The sequence below is a fragment of the Drosophila gunungcola genome, assembly GCF_025200985.1.
Source record: "Drosophila gunungcola strain Sukarami chromosome X unlocalized genomic scaffold, Dgunungcola_SK_2 000023F, whole genome shotgun sequence".
Lineage (NCBI taxonomy): Eukaryota > Metazoa > Arthropoda > Insecta > Diptera > Drosophilidae > Drosophila > Drosophila gunungcola.
This window is the reverse complement of record NW_026453185.1, coordinates 1,012,165-1,023,352: the sequence shown is the minus strand read 5'-3', so window position 1 is coordinate 1,023,352 and position 11,188 is coordinate 1,012,165. Positions and strand designations below refer to the sequence as shown.

The following is an 11,188-nucleotide window of genomic DNA, read 5'->3' as shown; positions in this document are numbered from 1 at the left end:
CTAAGCTAAGTGAATGCGGAAACATAATATCAAACTAAATATCATATTATTTAACACAAAAATAAGGGTTGCAAAGATTTTCCTCGTTTGCCTGAGTGCCTTGAAACTCATTGAAATCTTTAAACATACAATTTAACAATATAAAGCAAATGATGTTCTAAAAATTGTATAATAAAACCACAAGTCTCTGTTGTTTCTGTAGGTGTTAATCTCTGGGTATTAATCTCTGGGTATTATTTTGTGTATAAGTTTGTTCGCCGTTTTGTTTTTATTTATTTTTTATACATAAATAAATATGTTTTTGCACTTAAGAAAATAGAAAAAAAAATGTGTTTAGATGGGGTTGGAATATTCGTTTTAGTTGGCGACTTGGAAGCGTCGCCAGATGCGCTGCAATCGAGAATCGGAGGCGGACTGACCCGTTTCAATTTGCGATCGGTCGTTGTGATAGGGTTCGATGAACCGGACGGCAGACTCGGAGTTTCGTTGCTGATTTGCCGACTGCTTTGGGTTGGGCTTCCTCTTCTGGAGTCGCTTCTTTTCTGCGGATGCTTGTGCACACGTCGATGGGTCTTCTTGACCAGGTTCCTCTTCTTCAGTCGCAATTTCTTGGGCCACTGCTTTTTCTGGCTGTGTGGCTGTGTAAGTGGACTCTCAATGGGCACCTGCTCCTCGACATTGGGCAGTGGCAGGTCCAGACGATCCTCAAGGCCGCGGCCAGTCATGGTCGTCACTGGCAGTTCCAGCTCCTTCTGCCCCACACTTGCCTGGAAGGAACGACCCGTGCTGTTCGAGGTGGGCGTGGTCGTTGTCGTCGTCGTGGTGGTGGTGGTGGGCGATCCAGTGGGCGTGGTCGTGGTCGTGGTGCCCGAGGGCTGCGTGATCACAATCACATTGTCACTGGGCGGCTGCTGGAAGAGGCCGCGCATCAGCATGAACTTCTTCATCAGATCCCGCCCAGATCCCACATCCTGGGGCGAAGGACTGCCGCCGGAGGCACTGCGTCCCTGCAGCTTCGGCAGGCGGTACGCTGAAAGGTAAATAGTACCACAGATTGTAGGTGATATTTATATAAAACAAATATAGTTTAATAGCAACAACTAGCATTCTTTAAAACGTGAAAAATCTTTGGATCAACTTTTTAAAAGTAAGCAACAAAGTTGACTCTTTATTTACCATAAAATCATTCGTAAAAAAGGAATTGGTAAAATAAAAGTTAACCAGATATAAAGTTATTTTGTATCTTGTTTCTTTTCAAAAAAAAAGGACAATTAATAAATTTAGTTGACAATATGTATGTATTATATATATTTTCAATATTTTTCAAACTCAGAATTTACAGAAACTTTTTTAATACACATCCCATTTTTGTGAGATAACTTTCTGTTTGTTAAGGCTGATAAAGAAAGTTTTTATACATTTTAAAAACTTATCTTAATATCTGAAAGTAGTAGTTTACGTTTTTAGTTTGATAAATCTGTTAAAATAAGTTATGATTAATTTTAAAACATCTATTTGGGTATTATGAAAAGTTAAAACTGAGCTTACCAAATTAAAGAAACTATTTTTAATAGATTAACATTCCCTTTAAAATAATGTATTATTTGTTAAAAAAATTAAAAAAATGTTGGACTCTAGTAAATAAATCTGAATTAAAATATTTTCTGTAATTCTGGAATCCCTAACCAACATTTAAATTGTGCAAATAAAAAGTGTTAAAGTCTAGCCAAGAAGTGTATCCGAACTCACCGCTCCTTCGGGACTCGCAGTGGCCCAAAATCGCCAGAAGGACGACTAGAAGTGTGTTCAAGTTGCGGGGGATCTGCATGGTGGAAGTGATGGGTGCCCTGGTGGAAGTGATTGGCCTCCGATCGAAGACCTGCGTTCTTATAGCTCCCAGTGCAATTAAAAATTTCACCCGCCCCAGCACAAAATACAACATAGAACATACAGAGAAAAATAAGAGAGTGACACATCTTGCGTGATGAACGGACGACATGCAATTATTGGGCGGCCTAGAACGGAAAGTCGGCGCTGGGGAAAGTATCTCTGGATACTGCCAGACAGACTCAGATCTCTCCGACCACCGGGCAGTAAATCAAATCTAATAAACTCGACAATAAACATGCGTTCGCATAAATCTGCACTGGCCAAAGGGGAAAAACTCGAAGGCAAAGATACTCCGGCTGTATAAATAAATAAACGAACTCATGTCCGCCCGCCCCAAAACACAGCTCTGGTCAAAATAATAATGGCCATACAAATAAAAAGAGGTTTTTTTAGCTACGTCTAAGAAATAGGGCAAGGAAAAGCGAGTTCTAATTTATAAAAGGCTTCTTAACGCTTGCAAGGAAAAATTCTACGACAACTTAACCAGTTTTATTTTGTAATACTATAAAACTTTTAAAGATTAATGGGAATACACATAAAATTCTCTGCTACTGATTTTCAAATAAAACAACACTTTTTTAGTAATATTTGTATTTGTAATATATTTAATATTTTTTAGTAAATATTACGAGTGCCTGCTTGTTAAGTTGCCTTAATATTTATTTGAAATTATAGTTTATTGTTCATTGGTAGCACAATTTAGAGAGGACTTTTAGTGGTTTTATCTGCCTGCACATATTTATGTTACACGACCAGTATCTGTGGCATAATGTGGCCTGCTCGGATAGTGTCGAGTGCGTGAGCCGCACCACCAGGCAAATAACTTTGGCATAATTCACTTAAATCTTTTTGTTTTAATCTTGAAAAGTGTTTCCCACAAAACTCTCGCCAGCACGCACACGCAGAGCTTCTGACAGGCGAAAGATACAAGATACAAGATACAAAGATACTTGTACTTGTCTACGTGTGCCAGTGCCGGTGCCAGTGGCAGTGCCATTTCCTTTCCATTGGCCCCCAGCTTAAACACCCGTCTCGCAAAATGCTTTCCGTAATCATCCAGAGTGTTGTGTCAATAGCTCGATGTTCCCTTCAACTTTGTATTTACTATTATCGTTATTATTTCCACTGTAACACTTGTGGTCAAGTGGAAATTCGAGTTGGGAAATCTATTAAAAGATCAGAAATACAATTGCTCCTCTGCATATTTTTAAAATTGTTTTTATGGGTTGTCAAATGGCATATTATTATTACTTACTTACTTAATTTATCATTAATTAGTTATAATCACTTCAGAATGATTTTAGAAATACAGACACATACTTAATATTGTGTTTGCGTTAATTTGACATTACTCTTTATTAAGTCGTTAAAGTGTCTGAGTAAGAACCAAACAAAACTGAATTTAAATGGCAAGAAATCACTTAAAAGATTTATTTGTTTTGTGTGCAGGGAAAAACCTTGAAAGAGCTTACAATAATCAATTAAAATCACTTGCATATTTATTGGTAAATTGTAAAATATGTGTCCTGTTCAATAATTGCAGAAGCTATTTTAATACTTTATTCCGAAATGTTGATGGAAAAATTAGAGTTCTGCAAGTCAATCCCAATTTTCAATGTCTTTTTTTTGCGCATTGCTTAAATTCCATTTATTTTGCCTGCCCAATCAATAATTTAAATTGCTCGTTGTGTTTTTGGGTGCCTTATTTTCCGAGGAATTCCATCTTCGGTTATTATTTTGCTTGCATTTCTGATTAAATATCTTCAAGAGTCTACGGTCCTCAGAAGTGGAAGCCAGACGATGTTTGACATAAAATTCAATTATAGAATTTTCTATTAACTTAAAAGCTTCTTATATTTATTTAATTTGTTATTGTGTCCCAGTGAGGTTTTCGCCTGTGCGAAATGTGGGAGGTGAGTCCACATCCCACATCTATCTGTTATTATTATTGAGTTCTCGACAGTTGAGAGCACAGAATGTTGCCATCAATTAGACACACATTCAGAAGTTGGCCAGGGAAAATGGGGATGGAAAATTCCTACTATTTGCCATTTTGCCATTTGGCATTTTCTTCATTTCATCCGCAAACATTTGCCAGATAATTTGACAGAACTCCGTCCCCGGCAAAGTCCATATTTTTCACTGATTGAATTGTCTTTGCAGCAAATTAAAATTGATCTAGTTAGCGCATCTATTTCGCCGAGTTTTTCCCTCTGACAAAACTTTATTTTCCCGAGCTCATGTAAAATGTTTATGGGTAATAAGCGAAACTCTGCTCGCAAATTGAAAAGTTTTCCTTCCGGCCAATGGAAAAACTTATCAACTTAATATTATTGGGCCAGCGCAGCGATGAGAGCAGTTTCGCGAATAAAGTTATGCATTTTTTCACTCCTTTTCAAACCTTACATACACATGCGTCCAAAAAAGTAGTAGTGGAACAGAAACATTTTTAAAAAGGGTACATTTAAGATTTGACAGCTTAAAATCAAGTAAATTACATATAATATTTTGTAAAAATTTTTTTATTTTAAAATTTTTTTAGCTGGCTATTCAATATTTCAACATCCTTATAGATCAATAATACTCAGTAAAGAGTATTTTAAAATAATTTTAAAACTAACACAGTTTGTGTATGCTACTATAATTTTAAGCACAAGTGTTATTTAGAAGAGATTTAGTCATGGCTGATCGGATTGTCGCTTAAACATCTCCTGACAACTAGTTTTGCTAGTTTGGATGATTAAGCTGTCAACGCAATCGATTCCAATTAAAGTTGTTGACTCGGCAAAGATTGGATGCTAGAGCGTACACAAATGGAATTAGAAAACTCATATTTTCAAATACAGCTACCAAATTAAAAAAAAGCTTTAAAAAGGCGAAATAAATCAAAATTGTATTCTATTAACTTTTAATTTTAGCATTTGGCAAGTTGACAACAAGTTTCCTTACATTTGTATGTATTTCAATTCATATTATGTTAGGTTTTTAGTTATTTGTATTTAATTCGTTCTTGTTAAAGATTGTTTAACAGGTTTTTGAATTCCTGCAAGATTTAAGTATTGGGTAAACAAATTAAACTAATTAAAATCGGTTGAAATTATAAAACTTCATTTTTAAATACTACTCATTAAAAAATGTAGTACTCTAGTTTGGGCGGTTTTATCATGATAAATTTGTTTACCTATCTTTTTAAGGTATTTAAATTTAAAAATTTTTTCCACTAATTTTAATATAATTTTCAATAAATATGTTGTGTAGATACTTGAATTCAATCGTTGTCCCCACATAATTCAGAGAAACCTTTTAATGCAGTTTAAATATTTTATTGGTGTGAAGAAAAAAAAAGGCCTTAGGTCTAGTGGCTTGTCATCGTGTTGGGCTCTGTTTGGCGGCGATCAGTTCCTGAGGTACTGCACCCGGCGGATGTTCTGGGCGAGGGACTGCAGGGGGCGTCTCCTGACCACCGGACGTGGTCTCAGTCGCTGGCCGAGCAGGCCGAAGCCTGTGGATCCGCCCGACGAGTGACCACTTGGGGTGACCTCGTTCTCCTCGTCGGACACTTCCTGCCCAGTGGCCTCCAGCTCGAACCCGGCCATGTTGTCCTCCTCCAGCCGATCCTCCTGCTCCCTAATGCTTGGAGCTGGACCACTGGCCAGCTGACGGAACATGCGCAGGTTCATGGGCACGTAGCGCACCTCGTTGCCAATGGTGATGGGTACCAGGGGCACTCCGGCGGCCGGAAGACTGTAGCCGCCATTGAGGCCTCCCAATCCCGCATAGCTCTGACCCAGACCATCACCGCCGTAGAGGGCCGCCTCGTTCCAGCCGAAGAGCTCCGGATAGGAGAGGGCCGGCGACGAGGCGTCATCCTGTCGCTTCCGGAAGTACTGCATGGGATACTGGTAGCCCAGGGGTGCCCGGATGAACTCCGAGGTTCGGGTGCCCGTCGTGGCCGTCGACGCCGGCACCGCCGTGGCATTCGTCACTATGTTGTTGGTGTTGTTGTTGCTCACACCACCCGATCCAGAGCCAGTGAACACCACCACTGTGGTGCCGTGCCCCAGGAATCTGCCCTCACTCTTCACTGATAAAATAAATGCAAATTATTTTGTAATTACAGTGATACAAAAATTGAATTAAAAAAATTAGTATAAATAAAAATAAAAATATATCATTTGTAAATAAAATAAAAAACCATAATGTTAAATTCAATGTATATTAAATTGTGTAATTCAATTTTAAAATATTTGTTTTAATATTAATTAAATTTTTCGGTACTTAAATCTTTATGGAAGTGGTCAACTAAAATGCTTAAGAAAAATTGAATATTTTCATATTTAAAATAACCAATAACCGCAATTGATGAAAACCAAAGCGAAAAATATTTAAATTATTTATAAAACACCTAAATTTACTACACTTAGAAAACATTCAATAACCAAGGTATTTAAATTACCTATATTTTAGGAATAGTGACCTAGAAAGTGTCGCAATGCTCTTCATTTTAGGAAAGATTACCTTAGTTAAGTTAATTCTGACACTTCTTAGGTCACAATTAAGGTATTTTGTTGTTTTCCAAGTGTTCGCTTTTCTTACCATTCTGGCTTCGCTGGGCAATCTGGGCGGGGGTCAACCCACTGGTCAGCAGGAGCACCTGCTGCACGTCCTGCCGGCCATCCTGGGGATCCTCGAGATCCACGTAGAGGGCTCGTGGCTCGGGGATCTCCTGGGGGAGCTTCTCTTCTGGCTCCGGGAAGTCGTATCGACTGGCCAACTCCTGCCAAAGGGCCAGGGGAACCACATAGCTGTTGGCCTGCCGCGGCGCTGTCCTGGCCAGGCTAACACCCAAGAGGACCATGGCCAGGAGTGACAGCCAGGAATAACTCTTCATTGGAGGCTGCATTCTGCTTTTACTCCGACTTGTAAGGGAAAACTGTGAGTGGTCCAACACGATTTGCAGACTTTTATAGCGAATAGCTCCAGTTTTTTAGGGCGGTCCCCTAATGAGCCGCCATTTATCCGCGAGCTTATCACCGATTTTTCGCGATTAAAACCATTAATCTCACTTCGTTTCGACTTGTTCTCGACTCGCGGTCCATATCTTTTCTTCTCGGACCTTCTCGGGCTTTTTAACTTGTCTATTAGTTTGCTAAAGAGCTGATGTTAATTACACGTGCCCCGGATAAGCAAAATTAATGGGCCAAGTGGAGCCTTTCTGTAGCAGGCAGATTATTCAATAAGTTTTGGACTCATTTATGTGTGCTTCAGTGAGCACAAAAAGCAACAGTTGTCTAAAAAGATTTAGTTTGTCACAATTCAGAAGAACAAATAATTCAAATTGCCAAGATCATTTAATACGTTTATATAATACATTTTAAGCTAATAAATAATTTGGGTTGTAAAATATATTAAAGCGTACATAATTATTATAAATGCAAGCCAGAGAGCAATATTAAGAAATGGTCTATAATATTAGTTACATATAAATACGCAAAGTGTTGAGTACAAATAATAGAACAATTTAAATGCCAACAAACTTTTAAATTTCTTTCAAGCTCTTAAAAAAATTTAGTTAAGCTTTGTGTTTGTGATAAAAACAATTACTTAAATTTAAGAGCATGAACGAGAAAACTAAACGAGCATATTTGATTTAAAGCCGAAATTTACTGATTTCTCTTACGATTTTAGGGGTATTACATTTATTTTGACTCAATTGATGTGTCTGTTTAGAATTCAATTGAATGGTTTCTGTATTCATTGGATCGGTTTATTAAATGCATTAAATGCTCCTCGTTTTCTCCGCTTTGACAGTCTGACTCAAAATGGCTGACCACATAGGCAGTATTCATTTTAGAGTACATATTTCTTTGAGTTTTTATGTCCGCTTTCATTTAGCTTGATGCAAGACAAATAAATATTCTGTTGCACTTATTTTTCAGGCTTGCCAAAACTTGGCACCTCGCCCCGTCTCTTTCGCGGCGTCTCTGTCCGTCTTTTTCTTTTAGTTGGTTGTCTTTCTCTTTCGGTATGTTTGCGGCCGTGTGTTTGTGTTTGGCCCAATGTGTCAAAGTCAACTTGGTAAAAAGTTTGCTTTTTATTATTTTGTTGGCACTTTTTGAACTGCTTTTGGGCTGCATCATTTTGGTTTTTTTTTTTTGTGTTGTATTTCCTCTTATTTTTCAGTCTCTTACCTACTTTTCATTTTCTTTTGGGCCGCTTTTTCTTGGTCAACTATTGCCACTTCTTTTCCAGATGCTCTAGTTATTTTTAGGGCAGTGAAAAATATTATAGTGCTGAAAAAAAATTAAAGTATATATACAAAGTGTTTACTTGAAGTAGTGAACAATATAATGAGTGTGCTTACCGTAATGAATAGCTTCAAACAATTAACTTGAGTTTAAAAAGCAAATAGTTTAATATTATTATAACAAATATTTAAGTTAAATAGTTTTTTTTTTACATAGCACTGTGTTCACTCTTGAGAGAAAGCACTGTATGCACAACAAAAAATGGGCAGTGGTGGGTTAAGGCGGCTGGACTATGGCAAGGCCATAAGGCGATTTTAGCGATTTTACTTCTGCCCAACGGCTTTTTTCCGGCAATAAAAATTTAAGTCGATTTTATGTAGCAGGTTTTTAGGATGCTTTTTAAGCGGGCTTAAGGGGGGATTTCCATGGCGTTATAGCCAAGAACTCTTTGCGAAGTTGCAGTTGCTTTTTTACATTTTTTTATTTGCCAAAATTACACACAAAGTTTCATTTCTCTGGCGATTTTGTTGTCTAAGGTCTGCGAGTCACACGAAAGAGATAGCGAAAGTCAGATGGAAAGAGACAGGCATAAAAAGAGCAAAAGAGTGGGGGACTAAACTGCTCAGAGTTAATGGCATCGTCAAAAAATTGGAAAGGTTTATTTAAATTTCAACTTGTTTCGAAAACGTTTAAAAAGTTTTGCGCTACTAACTGACTGCTGATAACACAAAAATCTCACCCCTTAACCCTTACCCCCTACCCCAGCCACCCATCCACCCCCATCCACCCCCTTAGCCCACTTATTTTCCGACTTCTTTAGCAGCAAAGAAAACTCCCCCGCTCCTTTTTTCCTGTCCTGAGGCCAAGTTAAAACAACTGACAAAAAGTTGTTGCCTCCGAATGGCAACGAATCAAAGGGGGAAATTGGGAAATGGTTTTCCAGGAAAAGAAGGGCCGGGGAAAACCAGTGGGAGGCCGTGACAAAATTAGCACGAAATATTTTATTTCTCAGCCAGACAAGTCGGCAATAAAACGAAAGGATTCAACCGAGATGGTTAATAAATAGGCAGTGATGTAGGGCTTTTGGCTTAGGGTTAAGAGTCACATTCTGTGTGCCTTCAATAAATATTATTTATGGAATAATAAGGGACACAAAACAAAACACTCTTAACTTAATTTACCTGTTATTTTAAATTTGTGTTAAATTTAGAATTTTAAATTCAAAACATCTTTAATAATAACATTTTAATTCGATTAAAATACATGTAAGCCTTAATAGTTGATGAGAATTACTTAAGAATGGCCTTAATCAAATAATTAAACTTTAATAATATATATATATATTAAAAAAAAATTGTTCAAAAATTATAAGCATAAAGTTAAATCAGCTTGTAGCTAGTACCTTGCATAAGTTTAAAATGAGTTTCTAAAAAAACACATGGTATTAGACATTAGAAATTGCATTGCATTTTTGGTGATTTATCCTTTCATTTTCATTGATGGCTTTTCCCTTTTTCCATCGTATTCCTCGCCCGTTTCCCCCGCTTTTTCTGGCTCGCCAATGAATCTGTCAGTTTTTCAAATATCCCCAATGCCATTGTGCAAAGTTTCGAGTGGCAGCCACTAATATTGACAGCACACAAATGTAGAACAAGGGGGTGGTGGGTGGTGCCCCAGTGGGTGGTGCCCCAGTGGGCGGTGCCTGCGGGTGGGTGGTGCGCTGGAAACGTGCCTGAGCACGTCTTCTACTTAACTTTGTTAAACACAAATCCTTTGGGCAAAGAGTTGCTCCGTCCTTCTCTTTGGCCCACGCACACGCATTAGTGGGTGGTAATGGGCGGTGGTGGGCGGTGGGTGGGCGGTGGGTGGTGCCCAGGGGGACGGGGTCGGTGGACAGACCAGCAGACATAATCGCATAAAGATAAAACAGTTTAACAGTCGCAATGAACAAAAGCAACTGATGGTTTTTGGCCGCGAGAAGACAAGACAGAGCCATTCAATTGACCTCCTGCTGATTTCCAAGGGCGGTAATGGGCGGGGGGCGTGGTATTTGGCGGAGACGGCCAAAAAACTCAGTCCATACGAACAAAGATGGCCAACGGCGTTCGTCGCGCAAAAATCTGTCAATTATTTAAATCGCCAGGCAAAAATCTTGGCCAGGTTTTCAGTTCAGCAGGGAAAGCCCTCGGGGTGGTCCCAAAAATGGATATTTATACCTTTGTGTGCTTAATGGAGGGGCACTGCGGAAATATCCTAATATTGGCAATACAGAGTGTTATTTTAGGAAATAATCTCTCTTTTTGGCAGCATTCAAGTTAGTATTATTATCTTCAAGTATATCAAAAAATATTAAATTGATTTCAAGATATAAATTACGAACCAAGTTTAATTTTAAAAATATTTATAGAAAGGTGTTAAGCAATGAACTTTTATAAAAAGAATAATCTGAAAAAGTAAGTATAAGTAAACAACGAAAGTTGAATACCGATTTGAATATTGCCATACATAATAAAAGTGACTTCTACGCTGAGTTGTTTTAAGTGTATAAGCAACTAAGTACACAAATTTTGACTGGGGCAGAAATATCCAGTGTCTGCTGGTAATTAAAAGGCTTTTTGCGGGATAGGCAGCCCTGGTCCAGCTGCGCTGTGGTCAAATGTCGTCTAAGTGGGGTATCAAATCGAAACCGAAAGCGCCGAAACTTGGAGTACGAAATGCGCGCAAATTAAAATAATAAATCCGCCAAATTAAGCACGGAACTCGTTAAGGCCGCGCTGTCCGCGGGATAGAAGAAGCTCTTGCTTTTGTATCCTGCTGATGGCGGCTTCTTTTGACGTCGTCATTAGCAGCATTTACACGTCGCTCAGGGATAATAAGTAACAGGGCCAAGTGCGAAAATAAAGAAAGCGGAAGAGCAGACGCAGACGACTGCGAGGACTGACACAAATTAAACTGAAATTAGTTGCAACTCACTTTGCCCTCGCTGCTGCCAAAAGGATGGGGGGTCAACCCTGGCAGCTCCACCCCCCCCCCCCCCCCCCCCCCCCTGT

The 11,188-nt window shown here is 38.7% G+C and overlaps 2 protein-coding genes across 2 annotated transcripts; both read right to left on the bottom strand.

Moving 5' to 3' along the window:
- Window positions 1-357: 357 nt before the first annotated feature.
- Window positions 358-1,828, bottom strand: LOC128260406 (PH domain-containing protein DDB_G0287875). The gene is given in 3 exon segments (XM_052993380.1): window positions 358-542; window positions 545-1,030; window positions 1,750-1,828. Coding segments are annotated over 3 exon segments (750 nt in total).
- A 3,451-nt stretch (window positions 1,829-5,279) lies between these two features.
- On the bottom strand, window positions 5,280-6,796 carry LOC128260403 (uncharacterized). The gene is made up of 2 exons (XM_052993376.1): window positions 6,487-6,796; window positions 5,280-5,974 (listed from the first exon to the last, which is right to left on the bottom strand). The coding sequence occupies exons 1-2, from the start codon at window positions 6,791-6,793 to the stop codon at window positions 5,286-5,288; spliced, it is 996 nt and encodes a 331-aa protein (XP_052849336.1). The 5' UTR covers window positions 6,794-6,796; the 3' UTR covers window positions 5,280-5,285.
- Window positions 6,797-11,188: the final 4,392 nt, after the last annotated feature.